We start from the raw sequence: 16,614 nt of genomic DNA, 5'->3' as shown, positions 1-16,614 counted from the left end.
CTAAAGAGGAAAGGCGGGATCTGGGGCTCTTGCCTCGGTCCAGCCATCTTTCCCGGGCGACCCATCATCACGCTCAACACCGCCCCTGCGTTCATCTCGCGTCCACAACATCTCATACCACTTCAGAACAATCTTGCAATTTACATAACATGGCCAACAAGCCCGCGATACCCGAATGGCAACGTGCCTCCGCCGATAACGCTGCAGCGTCATCCGAGCCCGAAGAAGCACGCGCGCAACACGCTGTCGAAGCCCCGATACCAACCGAAGACGACGTTGAGAAAGACGATAAAGAAGAGCAACCGTTAGAAAGCTCAGAACTACTAGACCAAGCGTCGCGCTTTCTCGAGGATGACACAATCCGCGATGCGCCACGGGAGAAGAAGGTCGCGTTCCTGCAGTCCAAGGGTGTGCGCCCTGAGGATATCGAGACTCTGCTAGGTCATGAGCAACAAGAGAGCACAAAAACAGAGCTCGAAGCAGTTGGAGAACGGGCGTGGTCAGAGGTGAGTGCAGGAACCCTACTGGTGAAGCGCTTGAAGTCCAGGCTATCGGCAGTATCACAGAAGAAGACACTGACGCGTACAGACACCGCCAAAGCCCACCGAGGCACCCGAATTCACATCTCAGCCTCGCGAAGTCATCATTCAGCCCCGCGAAATACCCCCGATCGTCACCTACCCAGAGTTTCTCGCGAACACCGAAAAGCCACCACCACTCATAACCACTCAGCGCCTCGTAACAACCGCATACGTGACGGGAGGCTTGATGGCGAGCATATACGGGCTTTCAAGGTGGATCATTGCGCCCATGACACACACCCTCGCCGAATCAAGACAAGATTTCGCATCGCATACGCACGAACAGTTGAAAGAGCTGAACTCAAGACTGGAGAAGGCTGTATCCGTGGATCCTGCTAGCAAAGTAAAGGCTGTTACAGATGCTGCAGATAATGTCTCAGAGGCAGACTCAGATCCTACCGAGCTTTACCATCGCGACTACGGCACCCAAACCACACCCAACCTCTCCCGCCGACCGTCTACCTCTACAGACCCACACCCAACCGTAACAGCGCACGAAAACCGCCTCAAGATCATAAAATCACACCTTGAAGAGCTTGACACGAACCGTACCAACGACGGTAAATCAAGGGATGGATTGCGGACGAAGGTGTCAGATTTGACTTCATATCTGACCGAGATGGACTACCAAAACCAATACTACCCTGGCATGGGCCGCTATGGAGCGACCTATAACTGGTCTGGTCAGAGTGGCACTGCACAGAATGATCAGATTGAGGTGCTGAAGAACGACATCAGGGCTGTCAAGGGCGTGTTTTTGAGTGCGAGGAACTTTCCAGTGGGAGGAAGGAATGCGCCGCCGATACCTACCGGTAGAGTAGGTTCGTAAGATGGTAATTACATTGGAAACTCGTGATAATGAACGTCATATGTGAGTGTGGATCAGATTTACGGTGTTGCTGCGCATGAGCGCTATGCTCTTCTCTATCAGGTGATGTTTACATAGGTCATCTAGAGCAGCCTGTAATGCAAGGGAAGTCTAGTTCGGACAGCGGAAGTTCGGCTGATCTTCGACGTTAGTATGACACTGGACCGTTCGCAGCTCTTGCCCCACCCTACGTCATACCCAGGCAGCGACACCTTACCCTGCTCAGTCCAAGTACATGCCCCTGGACGTCCACTGCACAACCACAACACTGACTTCAGAGCCTTCTTATCCTACAAACATGTCGGGCTGGGCGTCCAAGTTGACCTCCTTGGGTCATCACAAGTCTGAGGACAAGGACGAAACATCGCTCACCACGCTTCTCGACGCAGACCAATGCGCGGATCTGACCTTCTTGATCGCAACTATCACAGCATCTATGCGACAGTCCCTGGTCGATACTTATACCGCCGAGGAATTTCCAATCGACTCAAAGACCGCCAAATCAGAGGAAGAAATACTGCAAGATGCGCCTTCCAACCTCGACGATGTCGATGTTGCCAAGGAGGACAAGATCAAGAAAGAGAGGCAGGCACGTGAAGAAGATGCGAGGAAAGAGCTCGCACAGCCCGAAGTGCAAGAGCTGAAGCAGGAGATGTTGAAGTACTTTGATGGTTGGCGAGGTAGCGTCATCAGCAGAATCGGCGAGGTAGTCAACTCGAAAGAAAAGGCCAAAGAGCAGACACGTCAGGTCGAAGACAAGAAAGTCGAACAAATCACGAAGAAGTCTGAGACAGGACTGAAGAGCATCAAGAAGCTCGACGAGAAGGATGAAGACGTGGACAAAATGTTCAACGAACTGTATCCACCTGTTCCCAACGCCCTCACTCAGTTGGAGGAGAGCAAGCGAGCACTCATACTACATTCGCTAGTGCTTATACTTCTGAGTCTGGAGCACTACTCGGCACATTCTCGCGTCCTGAACCTCTACCTCACAAGTTCTCTCGGGCTGAGTAGAGCCGTCCTGAAGAAAGATGAAGAGACGGTTGCCCAGGGACTTCTAGAGGCAGCGTCTCAGCAACTAAATGCTGATGCTGAGACCAAGGAAGCGGCCGAGAAATCGCAGAATGCTCGTAGATGGAAGGTCGGCCTTGCTGGTGTTGCTGGTGCCGCGTTGATTGGTGTTACTGGCGGGCTTGCTGCGCCGCTCCTTGCGGCGGGCGTTGGAAGTGTCATGGGTGGAATCGGCCTGGGTGCTACTGCAGCTGCGGGGTATCTGGGTACTCTTGCTGGTTCTTCCGTTCTTGTTGGCGGGCTGTTTGGTGCGTATGGTGCGAAGATGACAGGACGAGCCATGGACGACTACGCCCGACAAGTCGAGGACTTCGCGTTCATCCCCATTCATCGTACTCAGGATCCGAGGAAACAGGATAACGAGTCTCGTCGCCTACGTGTTGCGATCGCCGTCTCTGGTTGGCTCCGCGACCCTGAAGAGGTGTCAAAGCCATGGAGATACATCAGTACAGGAACAGAAGGCTTCGCACTTCGTTGGGAGCTTGAAGCCCTTCTCAAGCTCGGACACAGTCTCGAGACATTCGTGACTAGTGCTGCTTGGGGTTACGCAAAGAAGAAGATCATCGAGCAGACTGTCTTCGCTGCGATGACGGCTGCGATGTGGCCACTGGGCTTGCTGAAAATTGCGACTTTGCTGGACAACCCGTTTTCGAAAGCCAAATATCGCGCCGAGAAGGCTGGTGAGGTCCTCGCAGATGCACTGATCAATAAAGTCCAAGGCGAACGACCGGTCACTCTTGTTGGCTACTCTCTTGGCGCACGCCTGATCTTTTCCTGCCTCGAGAAGCTGGCCGAGCGCAAAGCTTTTGGTCTTGTCGAGAACGTCGTCCTCGTCGGCGCTCCATGCCCTTCCGATGTCGCCGATTGGCGGCGCATCCGCTCAGTAGTGAGTGGACGTTGTGTCAACGTCTTCTCCAAGTCAGATTACATCCTCGGCTTCCTCTACCGCACATCCTCTATGCAACTTGGCGTTGCAGGTCTGCAGCCCGTCGTCGGCGTACACGGCGTTCAGAACGTTGACGTCAGCGACATTGTGGACGGTCACCTTCAATACCGCTTCATCACAGGTTCCATACTTCGCAAGATCGGCTTCGAAGACGTCGACATCGAAGAAGTCGAGCGTGCTGAGGCTGATCTGGCAATGGAGAAGAAGAAGGAAGAGGAGGAGAGGGCGAAGAATGAAGGTAGCAAGGGGGAAGGTAACGAGGAGAAGGAGAAAGAGGAGCTGGAGCAGGCTGTGGAGAAGAAGCAAGAGCAAAGCTGGATGCAAGTCACGCAGCAGAAGATGAAGGGTCTCGACATCGGTGGATTCGTCAAGGGTCTACCGGGAAAGGTGGCTCCAGAGTATGGAGCGGAGAAGACAGCGAAGAAGCATACGGGTGATTTCAAGGATACGAAGTAGTCCTCTGAGAGTGGTGTAAGGTTTGCAAAGGGCTTTCGAATCAAGGGTTTTGTACATTAGCTAGGAAAATTGCGGATCATCAGGTCTCATTCAATGAAGGCTCTATGTTTGAAGAACAGGTCACCAAAGCCGATGTTTTGTTTCGTAGCATACAGAATGAGCTGCAAATCTAGTCCATCATTGTAATTGCATGTGCTCCATTCGTTCATGTGAAAGCTTTCCCCAGCTTAAGTCCCAATACGGTTAGTCGATTTGTGGGGAAGCCGAGGCATTCGTTCACATGTCGCAGGTGAGGCTTGCACGGCGACACCTTCTGCGACGTGCTGATCTACCAAACATCACAGCCGGCACGCGCGATACTGCACTCTGGAAGCCTGTCGCAACGGCACATGTAACCAGCTAAACTACGAGACTACGCGTTCCACAGAACGGCGTGTGTAGTGAGCATCACAAACCGCTACGCCACGCTCTCCGCACAGCGTCAACCTTTCGCACAAGACCAATGCCTCGTCTACGATAGCCATGGCTGTCTTTTCGAAACCACTCTCCTCCCATCGCCTCACCAGCGCGTCTGCCAAAGCCATAGTCAACGACCTCACACGCCTGTACCTCCAGCACCGAACACGCATATCACGCGCCGTCTACCTCACACTCTTCGTCGCCCTCATAAACCGCATACGAAATGCGATCGCCGAGCAAAAGGCCGCTTCCATACGGCGTGCCTCAAAATCAGCGGATAAGACAACAGCAGGCGAGGGTGAGGCAACGGGGAGGAAGAAGGTAGAGCTGAACAGGGAGTTCTTCAAGAACCTGCTGAGGCTTTTGAAGATATGTATACCTGGGTGGAAGAGCAAAGAGTTCAGGCTCTTGATCGGACACAGTGTGTTCTTGGTGCTGAGGACGATGATCAGTTTGTACGTCGCGGAGTTGGACGGAAGACTGGTTAGTGCGCTTGTCAGAGGGAAAGGGAGGGAGTTCCTCCTGGGACTAGTGTGGTGGATGGCAGTGGCTGTGCCAGCGACTTTCACGAACAGTATGGTATGTCTAACTTTCTGTCTCACCACCAGAGAGCGAGACGGCAAGGCCGCAGTCGCCAACGGGGAACCGAAGACGTGCTAACAGACCCAGCTCTCGTACCACCAGTGCAAACTCTCCCTCCAATATCGCACGCGCCTCACAAATCACATCCACTCCAAATACCTCTCACAGATGACCTTCTACACGCTTTCTGCCCTTGACGATCGCATCGCGAACGCTGACCAACTCATAACTGTCGATGTATCCAAATTCTCCAATTCGCTTGCCGAACTCTACTCAAATCTCGCAAAACCGGTACTAGATATCATAATCTACAACTACTCGCTCTCGCGCAGCGTCGGTGGCGAAGGGCTGTTCTTCATGAGCTTGCTGGTTCAGATCTCGGCCAACGTCATGAGGGCACTTACCCCACCCTTTGGCAAATACGTAGCGGATGAAGCGAGGTTGGAGGGCGAATTCAGGTTTCAGCACTCACGGTTGATCGATTGGAGCGAGGAGGTGGCACTGTATGCGGGACATGAGGCGGAGAAGGATACCTTGGATAAGGGATACTTCACGCTGATCAAGCATGTCAATCGCATATTGAGGAGGAGATTCTACCACGGAGTCATGGAAGACTTTGTGATAAAGTACTTTTGGGGTGCGCTGGGACTGCTGCTCTGCAGTGTGCCAGTGTTCTTCAAGGTTCCAGGTACAGGCGGTATGACTATGGGAGACCGGACGGAAAGTGAGTACTCAAAACCCGCAGTCCTCGTTTCATTTACGAGAACGATTACTGACAAGTGTCACCACAACAGGCTTCGTGACCAATCGGCGAATGCTCCTCATGTCTAGCGACGCTTTCGGTCGCGTCATGTTCTCGTACAAGGAGATCACCGAGCTCGCCGGCTACACTTCACGCGTGTCAACCCTCCTCGACGTAATCGACGACATACAAGCTGGTCATTTCGAGAAGAAGCTCGTTTCTTCCGCCGACACCGAGGAGAACGCATCCGTTCTACGCGGTCGCGGCACTGTAACTGAAGGCACAGATATAGAGTTCATCGACGTGCCTATAGTATCTCCAAACGGCGATGTACTCGTGCGCAAGCTCTCCTTTAGTGTAAAGCCAGGAGACCATCTCCTCATCGTGGGACCGAACGGCTGCGGAAAGAGCAGTCTGTTCCGCATCCTAGGCGGCCTCTGGCCCGTATACGGCGGCAAAGTACGAAAGCCACCATTCGAAGACATCTTCTACATCCCGCAACGTCCATACCTCTCGCGCGGAACGCTACGCCAACAGATTATATACCCAGACTCGCTACACGACATGCACTCCAAATCCATTACCGACAACGACATCCTTTCGATCCTCGAGACCCTGAACCTAGAATCTCTCATCGACCGCCCCGGCGGCTTCGACGCTGAAGCACAATGGGAAGACGTGCTTTCCGGTGGTCTCCAGCAACGCGTCGCCATGGCGCGGCTTTTCTACCACAAACCCCGGTATGCTATCCTGGACGAATGCACGAGCTCTGTTACACTAGAGGTAGAAAGGGTGATGTATGAGGAAGCGAAGAGACTGGGTATAACGCTCATGACAGTCAGTCACCGGAGAAGTCTTTGGAGGTACCATACTAGGATTTTGCAGTTTGACGGCCAAGGTGGATTCTACTTTGGAGGGTTGGATGCGGAGAGGAGGGCGGTACTTGAAGAGTAAGTTTCTTTCTATTTGGGGTGTTTGTGAGCTTTTTGGAGTATACGAGAATGCGCGCTAACATTTTGGTAGTGAGAAGGAAGATATCGACCTGCAGCTCAGAGCTGTTCCGGACATTGAGCAAAGGATCAGGGAGTTGGAAGCTTCGCGGTAACGGATGTGGATGAAAGTGGTCGGACAGGTTTAATGGGCGTTGGCATGTAGTAGTCGCAGATCTATGCATAGTTGTATCATATCTTGCATGGAATGTATGACATCGCGCACTGCAACGAGAGGGCATAGCTTCGTAAGCTCACCGCGTGATATACCACAAGATAATGCATACACACATCTAACGCTGATTAGGCACGGATTCATCTATATGCAAATAGTTGGCGGTGATATGCACGATACTAAGGGCTTTGCATCTGCGATGTTGAGGCAGAAGGCGGCAGCAGCAGCTTGAGAGTGATGCAGCGCGCAGGTGTAGAAGGCATCTTGCACATGTGGGCGCACGACGCGCAAGGATACTCAGAAACAACAGTAAACAGGTGGCGGTATAATCATAGCGGAACATCAAATGAGAAAGGAACACCTCTCATGGACAACATTGTTATATAATAAACATCGCAAGAGGCGTGACACGGAATGTACGCGGTAGCAAAACTCAGACGCGACGAGTGGCGTGGTTGCGGATGTCCGGCAGGAAACTGCCTCAAGGCTTACCCCATCTGTGTATAGGGTGGCTGGGAAAGGGCGAAAGTGGCCTCATGGGCGTCATGTTAAAACGAAAGTCGCGGTTGAGCGCGCTCAAACGCGCTCAGATGGGCTAGCGTCGGGTGCTCCCGCCCCTCAGGGTCCATTAGCGCGAACAGCAGCTCATCCGAGACGCGTCCGAGGTTTAGCGCCTTGATCCGAGCCATCGCCGCGCCAAGCCAGCCCTCACGTAAAAGCCGGCCACCTCGCTCCTCCCTTCTCACCTGTACACCACACTTTCTGCAGCTGCCCCATGCCACTTCCCACAACCACAATACTCTCAAGCCGCTGCTACTGCATTGTTGCGTATCTGCTTCTTCTTCTGCTCTGCACTCTTCACACTTCAGCTGAGTCAATTGTTCGCAATTGCTCTCCCCCTCACGCGCAGCTGCTTCTCGACGCGTCGCGTCAGGTAACCACACTGCACTCAGTCACCACGCTGTCTGCCACTGCTTCTCTCCACACTCTCAGCATTGCTTCTGGGTAGTCTCCAGTAGCCATGACTACCCTCAATCTCAAGCTCGGCCAGACGGTCGAGACTTCTGGCGGTGTAGACGGCATCGTCCGCTACCTAGGCCCCATTCACGTCTCAGAGGGGCGATTTGTGGGAATAGAACTCCCAACTGCTGATGGCAAGAACGATGGCTCCGTACGCGGAGAGCGTTACTTCACTTGCGCACCTCTCCACGGGCTGTTCATCCGCGACACTAGCATTGTCAGCATCCTCTCTGAGGCAGCCCCCGCACCGGCTCCTCCTACTCCACGAGCGGTCTCCAAAACAAAGGCACCACCCACCACACCCAGAGCCCGCCCATCAAGCGTGGTTGCCCCTAAGCCTACAACCACTACAAGGACAACCACATTGAGCAAGCGGCAGTCAGTCGCAGCTCCCTCAACATCACAACCGCCTTCGCGTGGCCCAGTCCGCAAGGCCAGCGTGGCGAGCACGTCAAGCAACTCTGCCGCTGAATCATCTCGCGCCCCATTCTCTCGACCCGAATCCTCCCGCCCAGAACCTTCTCGTCCCGAACCCTCTCGTCCTACACCATCAACCTCAAGACCGAGTCTTGCATCTTCAGTCACAAGCAATGCTGGCAAAGCAAGTCGGGATAACAACGTCGACAATCTGCACACCAAGATTAGGCATCTCGAGAAGCAACACGCGGAAGACCAAGAGCGCCTGAGAGAGTATGCTCAGGTTCGCGACGAGAAAGAGCGCTACAGCGGCATCATCCAGCGGCTCCAGAACAAGTGTCAAGCTCAATACACCGAGATACAAGAGCTGAAAGATAGAGTGAACACACTTCAGTTGGAACAACAGGCTCTCAACAGATCACACCAGGACCACGAGGTGGACTTGGAGGATGCCTTGGTGGACAAGGAGATGGCCGAGGAGAGGGCGGATCAAGCCGAGGCAGAAATCGAGTCGTTGCGCAAACGCCTGGAAGAACAGACGCTGGAGCTTGACATTCTTCGCGATGAGGCCGATCTCTTCACAACAGAAATGTCAGAGGATCAGAAGCAAGAGGCTGGATACTACCGTCTCCAACACGAGAATGATCGCATGCGACAGGCGTTGATCACTCTGAAAGAGATGACAGAGGAGCGGGAACAAGACTTCAAGGCACACATTCTCGGGCTCGAGGGCGACGTCGCACAACTTGAGTACTACCGACAAGACAATGCCAATCTCCAAGAACGTCTCTCTGTATCCGAAAATCTTGTCGACCACCTGAAACAGCAGTTGGACGCTGCCAATGAATGGGAGGAGATGGTCGAGGAGTTGACCCAACAAAACCAGAATCTCCAAGATAGAATCGCGGAGCAAGATCTGGTCGTACAAGATCTTGAGAACCTACGGGAACTCAACGACGAGCTAGAAGCTCAACACCTTGAGCAAGAAGAGGACATGCTTGCAGAGCTTGACGCTAAGAACAACGAGCTCGCTGAGCAAGTACGCCAGATTACCGAACAGACCCACATCATCGCCGACCAAGAGTCTCTGATCTCCAAATTCCGAGACCTCGTCATGGACCTACAAACCAAAATGGCCGACGCTGAGTCTTCCAAGACTATGACGGAAGCCCAAGTCAAGGATACCACCGGTCGCTTCAACGAAGTGATGGACCTTAACCGCCAACTTCGTGCAGCCACTGTGTTGTCGACCACACGAGAGATTGAGTCTTCGCTGGTATCGCTCAAGGCAGATCAGCTTGCTGAAAAGCTCGAGATTTGGAACGAGACAGAGTCCAAGGAGTTCACTCGAAGCGAGTCTCTCCAAGCCTACCTCGCAACAGAAAGGATCGCTGGGAAATCCAAGCTGCTTGTCAATGTGTTGAGGAGCACCTGTCGTCACATGAGCAATGGCGGTCGATTGGACGATGCCGTCTCCAGACTCGTCTGTGAAGAGTCCATTGTTCACCTGGAGGTCCTTAAAGACGGAAGCAACCGTCTTTGGTCTGCCATTCGTGGCTTATCACTTCCCGAATTCGCCAATTTTGGCCCGACGTACCAAGAATTGATCTCGGTAGAGCAGGTTCTTGATCAAGGCCTCAACGCTCTCAAAGCAGACACACTCAACTTTGAAGAATTTGCTGGGTCCTTGGAGCGATCGACCAAGACACATGAAGCAATTCTGTCAAGCCACCAAGAGGTCCTTGCTGCACGACCAGAGGGAGAATTCCTCTCCATAGCGACTTCGCTCCACGCGAGGATAAACTATATCCTCTACATCTACGATCTGGCACACTTCGTCCTAGAGAAAGTGCCCGAGAGCATACGCGAAGAGTGCGCAAAGATGCTCATTCATTTCAACGAGCCAGTCGATACTTTGCAGGCTACATCCACGGCTGCGGCCAGGTTGCAACGGACTCTGAAGGCTCTGGTTCAGGATAATATGTTTCCGGAACGACCATCTGATTTCGAGGACGCTTTCAGATACGACGAAAAGCTGGCATCGGCTGCTGGAACCCTTGCCGCTTTCGTTCGCAGCCTGATCGAGGAGGTTGCGAAGTGCACCAGCCTATCCGACACCGAGCCAGTCCCTGCTCTTGAGCTTCGCGCGATCAAAGACAACATCGATAATCTCGATGTCGATCAGAATTATGCTTTCATGTTTGCCCACCTGAACACCATCACTTACCATCTGAATTCCTGGGCCGACCAAGCCGGCATACTATCAAAAGCCATCGAGATCGAGCACGGACCTACGCCCTGGGCTCAGAAGGCGAAGGAGGTTGAGGCGGGACGGAAGAAGGACGACGAGGCTGTGCGCCAGTTACAAACTCTTACCGTCGAGCATCGTGCAACCGTTCTGAAGATTCACGAGCGAGAGCAAGTCATCGCCACCAAAGAATTGGAGATTGAGCACTTGATGGCCAAGATCAAGGACGCTACCAGCAAGACCGAAGGTCTCGAGGCTCTCCAAGAAGAGCTCACGACACGTCATGATAAGATCATGGATCTTCAGGCTCTGAATCGATCCCAGATGATGGAGATTGAGGTTTTGAGAGAGCGCCTGGCCAATGCCGACGAGCATGCGCAAAACGACGCAGGACACGCCATGGAGACCATTGCCGCTCCAGTCGAGCAACCTCGGGAAGAGGACGACCCGCTCGCTCATCCCAGCAAGCTCAGGACTATGCTCGAAGCCCTCGACAATGAGAACCATTGGCTGCGCAAGCGCGAAAACAGCTGGGCATTCAAATGGAACGTGCGCCAGACGTTGATCAGTCTGGACACCTACAAGCATGTCGACAGAAATTGGAGGAAATGCTATGAGAGGCTTTACCTCGATGACGATGATGAATTCCTCGTTTTTGAGCCATCAAGCCCAGTGCTCGAGGAGAACCCAACATATCAAATCTCGAACGCACATGGTACTGGCCGACCTAAGATGTCGGCTATCGAACTCAGTGGCATCAGCCTAGGCTGGGAGGAGCGCGCACACAGTCATAAGGTGGCTTTGGAGCAAGCCGAGGAGGACTTCGTCCACCTGTCCATGCTCTCTGATGATTACGACGACTTGTCCTTCATTGCGGTATAATTCTAGAATACTCCATCGACTAGAAGGGGAAGAAGAAAAAGACACGACTCCGCATTTACGATTCCACACGACACGGTGTTGCGCATTTGGTTTTTCAGCGACAACTCGAGAGCATGGGAAGATGCATCTTGGGTACTGGGCGTTTGTTTTGGCTCTCATCAAAAATTTTGAGCATTGGAGTTTTTGGTTTGGCTTTGGTTTTGATTTGGTGTTTATCGCGACGATACCCATGGGTCTGCATTCGCTGCATCGTTTTTTGTTGTACTTTGTTTTGTATACGTTTCCTTTCTTGTAGCTAGCTTTTTACTCTTGTCTTAGTCCTCCCGGTTTGAGACCTTGACTCACCCCTTCGGGGGTTTGAGTCGGCACTCGCCGGGAGGACGGGCAGGCATTATGACATTATCGTCTTCATCCAGTTCTTCCATTGTGAATCCCTCTGCGAGTTTGCCAGTTGATGCTTAACATGGTCGTTTTCGCGCTCCAGTTCCTGGATTCTAGTCTCTTGCCAAAGAGCTCTCATCTTCGCCTCTTCTTTCGTCTTCTCCACTTCGGCTTCCAATGTTGACCTCCGCTGCCTTTCGCGAACCCGTGATAATTCGTTTGGCCTTGGTTGGTTCATCACACACCACAACTTGACGCGCGTGAGCTCTTCGCTGTGACGCACTTCGATCTGCGCAAGATGGCGATCGTGATGCTCATTGACGGCCGCGATCTCTTTCGCGTGTGTTGTTTCTAGGTCTTCAATGTGCTTCTCATGCTCCAACCGCTCTTTATCGAGCGCGCTGCTTAGACTGAGAACCTCCCGTTCCTGCGCCCTTAGGTCTTTGACCAACGCGGTGAGTGACGATCTTGCGGCAGCAGCGTGTGCTGTAGAACGTGGCTTGTGGCTTATCAGCATGCTTCTTTTATGTATTGTTGCATTCACTTACGGTGCTTGTCGATGTAGGTGGGCGGATATTGCGACGGGGGAAAAGCTCTCGAAAAGATGGATTGCGACCGCGATTGTTTTGTCTTGTCGCTACCATTGCGCATACGAGGGCGAGCGGTTGTTCGACATTTCTGAGAGATTGCGATATTGTCGGGAGACGAGGTACGAGAGATCATGTTTAGGCTGCAGCTCTAGTGGAAGGTAGAAGTTAGGTTGAGATGCTGCAAACGGAGTGGACGGGGTCTGCAATGGCGGTATGATGGCGGAGGCAGAAGTGAAGGTGAGATTGGAGCTTCAAACTATACGCCAACCAACAGTATCTTGTATGCCTAAGATTGCAATCCGCCCGGGACTACCTGAAGTCATACCCTTGTACTCATCATCAGGTTCTGTGATTCGCAGCTCGCTTTTGTCCATCCAGCCATTCCCTAAACACGGGTAGATTTCCATCTACGGGTGTTGCGCCACAAGCCTTGCAATCTCGGCGCACTTTTCCGTGATACTACGCAACTTCTCGTTCGCGCCTTTATCTGCGGTATGCTTGGCTTTCTCTTGAGCCAACTCATTCCCGAGCTCGGCAACCCTACTGCTGAGCTTCATGACATTCTTGCCTTAAATTTCATGCTGTTTTGTGAGAGTTTCGATACCTGCGACCGCCACTTTTCGAGTGTTGGCCTCTTTGTTCAGACTGCATGAGAGATCCTTGTTCTGGCTTTTCAGTTCGTGGACTTCAAGCTCTAGATCTGCGATAGTTGCGTCCTTCTCCTCGAATAGTCTGCTGTGTTCAATTGCGAGTTCTTTCATTTGGACCTGCATCTTTGAGATAGGCCCACTGTAAACGGCGGCAGTGGCGCGAATATCCGAGTAGGTTTTGTTCTGCGCAGCATTAGCAACTTTTGATAAGAACTGATCGTGCAAGATATGCATACGAGTTCATGAGCGATGGCTGTTGGACGAGTGGACTGCACCCCATGACGGACAGTAAGAGAAGAACCCGTCGTAGATAACGATTCTTCCTGTGATGGCGTGCGCAATGGAGCCATGTTGCTGGATGCGAGCGTATAATGGGCTGTATACCAAGGGTAGAAAGGTAATGCAGTAGAAAACAGCAAGGAAATGACTTTTTGCGATGAAAGTGAGAAGAGTAGACCTGCCTAAAGCGGCACACGGCTAGACGCAAACGCAAGGTGAGCGTGTTTGTGGTGCTCACTGTCGCCGTAGATGTTATGTAACTACAAATATACCTAGAGCGCAGCTTTGCAACATTCTTTTCCCTTTAGTAAACGCCGTAGCTGAAAATTGCGGGTTCGCAGCGACTTGGGAATATGCAAGGAAGTTCAGCAGCTAGGTCGCGACGACGGCGATAACATTCTAAGAACATCAGTATCTCGAAAGCGAATTTCTCTCCGAGATAAAGCCTCTCTACCGGCTGAAGAAAGATCTCGTTCGAGGTGCGGCGTTCCTTCCACGTACCCTAAGCCTGCTCCTTTTCCGAGTTCTTATCACTTCTTTCCTACATGTTGTCTGGTGCTGTCTACTCTTTCCACATCATCGCTGATCTTCGTATACTACACCATAAGACATATGCCAGTACTGCTGGCGCTCGGTTGTTAGCGCTATCTTCAGGATTTGCAAACGGTAGTATGGGCTCAGTTTTGAGGATTTTACTAAACCTTGGAAGTGTCGCGTTCGTATACCACGAGATCTGCGTCGAGGGGCAGTCGTTAAAGTCAATTTCTTAATCCCGAGGTCATGTGAGAGCGGGAGCCGCACTAAGTAGGAGCCGATAAGATCTTCCTTCTAGGCTCGCTGTCATACCGACATGCGATACATGCTTTCGGCAGTTTCCTGTAAGTTCTTTAGCTGCGTTATGAAGTTTGGTTGACACGTGAAACGTGTTACTCCAGACGCTTACCTAGGTAGTGCAGACGAGCTGGACCTACGCGTGAGGCTATCATACTTGATCGCCCGACACATCGTGACAAGTCGCAATTGCTAGATGTGCGAGTTGAGGACATGCATGCGTGCGCGCAAACTTTCGGCGTTATTCAAAGACGCAATGCATTGCACAATCACCGCTGCGATCTTGATGACGACATTCTCACCCGGCACTAGGTACGCCAGAGACCGGGTTTTGCATCTCCGTGTTTCCAGCTTTCGCAGCGCAAAGTCTTCGTTCGATCTGAAATTGTGAGCGCAACGTCGGCAAGCGCCTTGCTCGTTGAATGCGACATCACCAAGGCCACTTCAGCCACTGCAACGTAATTCCAGGGCACGTGCCATCAGCCACAAAACTTGGTAAGTCGGCCGATACGGTGGTGTACGTTGAAAATGAACTAGGCTAAATTCGAGTAATCCTCTCCTCGACTAGTCTTTCTTCCAGAAGACAAGTGCCATCGCTAGCAGTAAGTAGTCGTTGCTAACAGCCTCCATCTGCGCACAGCCGACAATCGGCTACCTAGGTACCCAGAGATCGGGCCCACATCGGACCCGTAGCTCTGCCGTACCACAAACTATCGCAGACTTACGCCTCGTCGGTCTTATTCCACCGCGAAAGCTCGTCGCAGCTCGGCCGGGTTTGCCATCATTGCGGATACGGGATGATTCGTGTTGTGGGGGCGGCAGCACTTGAAGGGATGCCTGAGAGACGCCATCTGCGGAACCTGTCGCCGTGATGGAAATTATCGTAATACTTAGATTGTGCAATGAATAAGGCCACCGACCGTTCGCTGTTTAGACCTTGTCGCAATCGCGTACAGAGATCGCCGACACGTGGAACTAGTGCGATCTTCCACGAGGATGTCGGTGATACTCCGGTGATCTGCGTTACCCTTTGATGGGTCAACCGAAATCGCGAGAGGTGGGTGCTTCAGCACCTGTCGATCACGGCAGTTACCACGCGTCTGGAAAGTTACGTTTGACAAGTGGCTGTTTGAAGGTAAAGTTCGTCTCGAATAGGTTTCAGCACCGGTAGACGCAGTCGTCAAAGTACCTAGGTAACATGTGTTCATGCGGGGAATGTGAGGTAGTACGAAATACTCATGATCATTACTATATCGGATGCAAAACTATGGCCTCCGCTTTCCCTCATAGCTAACCAAGCTAGCCTCATCTGTGTCTCCTTGACTATGGCTGTGTTTCACGTGATATGATGTCTTGACTCTGATGCCGTCTTCCACTTTCGTATCGAACGACTCTGAACGAGGGCTCGATATAGCCGTGTTCAAGTTGTACGACTTGTGCTTTTGACTGACGTTCCTGAGTTCGTTGTTGCTGCCGTAGTTGTAGTATTGACGGCTGCGTGCCGATGAGCCGCCCAGAATGGGGAAGAGTCTGACCAGGAGAAGACGGAGGGTCGGGAGGCAGGCGCTGGTAGGAACGTTAATGGATGCGATATATGAGTACGAGTATAGAGCTTACCACATGATGCCGACACAGATTTCAATCGTGCTCCACATCGAGACGTCGTAAAACTCCCAGCTCACGTTCGAGGAAGCGGCAAAGTGAACCAAGGCTTGTAAACGCAGGATGCTGACGACGGTGACGAAGGTACCAACGCAGAACATAAGCGCTACACCGACCTTCTTCTTCCAGTGTAGCTTCAAGCCCCAAAGCTGCCAAAGAGGTACACCCAGGATCCAGAAGTCCAAGGCGATGGATATGGCCGCGTTCGATGCAGTGATGGCGTTGATTTCGAGACAAGTACCTTCGTGCATGCCATCCCATTTTGTCCAGAAGTACTGGATGGGCTGGCATTGAAATATCGCGACGATGATGAAGGCGACACCCCAGAGTATGGTGAAGACGATTGTACCCCATAGTAGTCGTTGAACGCCTTTGCTGGGGAACACGCGGATGTAGAAGAACAGTAACGTGAGTTTCAACAGCATAAGCTGCGTGAAGTAGAGCCAGGCCATAATGTAGAAATATTGCAGCATCTGAGTGATCTCCGTCGGGGTCAGGGTCCAGAGATCTTGGCCAAGTCCATTCTTCACAGTGCCAAAAACAGTGATGACGGCACTGGGTATAGCGGCTATGAGTGTCGCCAGCACGCACCAGTCGTCGTAGCCAAAGTCCATCCTCGACACGGTGCCCTTGAAGGTGAAACGCATCGCAACGAAGGCTGCAGCTATGCATACCATGACGTTTGACAACAGCACATAGCTTTGTCCGCGATCCCGTACCGGGGCTCCGCAGGTGGTCAGGCTGATGTTGCGCGTAACTTCATGTTCGTCAGCCTCTTTTTCTCT

General features: G+C 52.3%; 6 protein-coding genes across 6 annotated transcripts; 3 read left to right on the top strand and 3 right to left on the bottom strand.

Annotated features, from left to right (window-relative positions):
- Nucleotides 1-149: 149 nt before the first annotated feature.
- On the top strand, nucleotides 150-3,922 carry J4E85_006760 (uncharacterized protein; the record flags this gene model as incomplete). Its single annotated transcript, XM_051470996.1, has 3 exons — nucleotides 150-506; nucleotides 589-1,398; nucleotides 1,676-3,922. The coding sequence occupies 3 exons, from the start codon at nucleotides 150-152 to the stop codon at nucleotides 3,920-3,922; spliced, it is 3,414 nt and encodes a 1,137-aa protein (XP_051325206.1).
- Nucleotides 3,923-4,444: 522 nt separating this feature from the next.
- Nucleotides 4,445-6,810, top strand: J4E85_006759 (uncharacterized protein; the record flags this gene model as incomplete). Its single annotated transcript, XM_051470995.1, has 4 exons — nucleotides 4,445-4,960; nucleotides 5,051-5,687; nucleotides 5,758-6,655; nucleotides 6,729-6,810. The coding sequence occupies 4 exons, from the start codon at nucleotides 4,445-4,447 to the stop codon at nucleotides 6,808-6,810; spliced, it is 2,133 nt and encodes a 710-aa protein (XP_051325205.1).
- Nucleotides 6,811-7,890: 1,080 nt separating this feature from the next.
- On the top strand, nucleotides 7,891-11,436 carry J4E85_006758 (uncharacterized protein; the record flags this gene model as incomplete). The annotated part of the gene is made up of 1 exon (XM_051470994.1): nucleotides 7,891-11,436. One exon carries the CDS (start codon nucleotides 7,891-7,893, stop codon nucleotides 11,434-11,436), a length of 3,546 nt encoding a protein of 1,181 aa, XP_051325204.1.
- A 391-nt stretch (nucleotides 11,437-11,827) lies between these two features.
- On the bottom strand, nucleotides 11,828-12,334 carry J4E85_006757 (uncharacterized protein; the record flags this gene model as incomplete). The annotated part of the gene is made up of 1 exon (XM_051470993.1): nucleotides 11,828-12,334. The coding sequence occupies one exon, from the start codon at nucleotides 12,332-12,334 to the stop codon at nucleotides 11,828-11,830; it is 507 nt and encodes a 168-aa protein (XP_051325203.1).
- A 480-nt stretch (nucleotides 12,335-12,814) lies between these two features.
- On the bottom strand, nucleotides 12,815-13,180 carry J4E85_006756 (uncharacterized protein; the record flags this gene model as incomplete). The annotated part of the gene is made up of 2 exons (XM_051470992.1): nucleotides 12,815-12,975; nucleotides 13,012-13,180. 2 exons carry the CDS (start codon nucleotides 13,178-13,180, stop codon nucleotides 12,815-12,817), a joined length of 330 nt encoding a protein of 109 aa, XP_051325202.1.
- Nucleotides 13,181-15,432: 2,252 nt separating this feature from the next.
- On the bottom strand, nucleotides 15,433-16,506 carry J4E85_006755 (uncharacterized protein; the record flags this gene model as incomplete). Its single annotated transcript, XM_051470991.1, has 2 exons — nucleotides 15,433-15,733; nucleotides 15,785-16,506. The coding sequence occupies 2 exons, from the start codon at nucleotides 16,504-16,506 to the stop codon at nucleotides 15,433-15,435; spliced, it is 1,023 nt and encodes a 340-aa protein (XP_051325201.1).
- Between the last annotated feature and the right edge of the window lie 108 nt (nucleotides 16,507-16,614).

Source organism: Alternaria conjuncta (genome assembly GCF_024043145.1).
Source record: "Alternaria conjuncta strain BMP 0040 chromosome Unknown scaffold_9, whole genome shotgun sequence".
Lineage (NCBI taxonomy): Eukaryota > Fungi > Ascomycota > Dothideomycetes > Pleosporales > Pleosporaceae > Alternaria > Alternaria conjuncta.
Note: the sequence above shows the minus strand (reverse complement) of the source record. Positions and strands in the feature narration are given on the sequence as shown.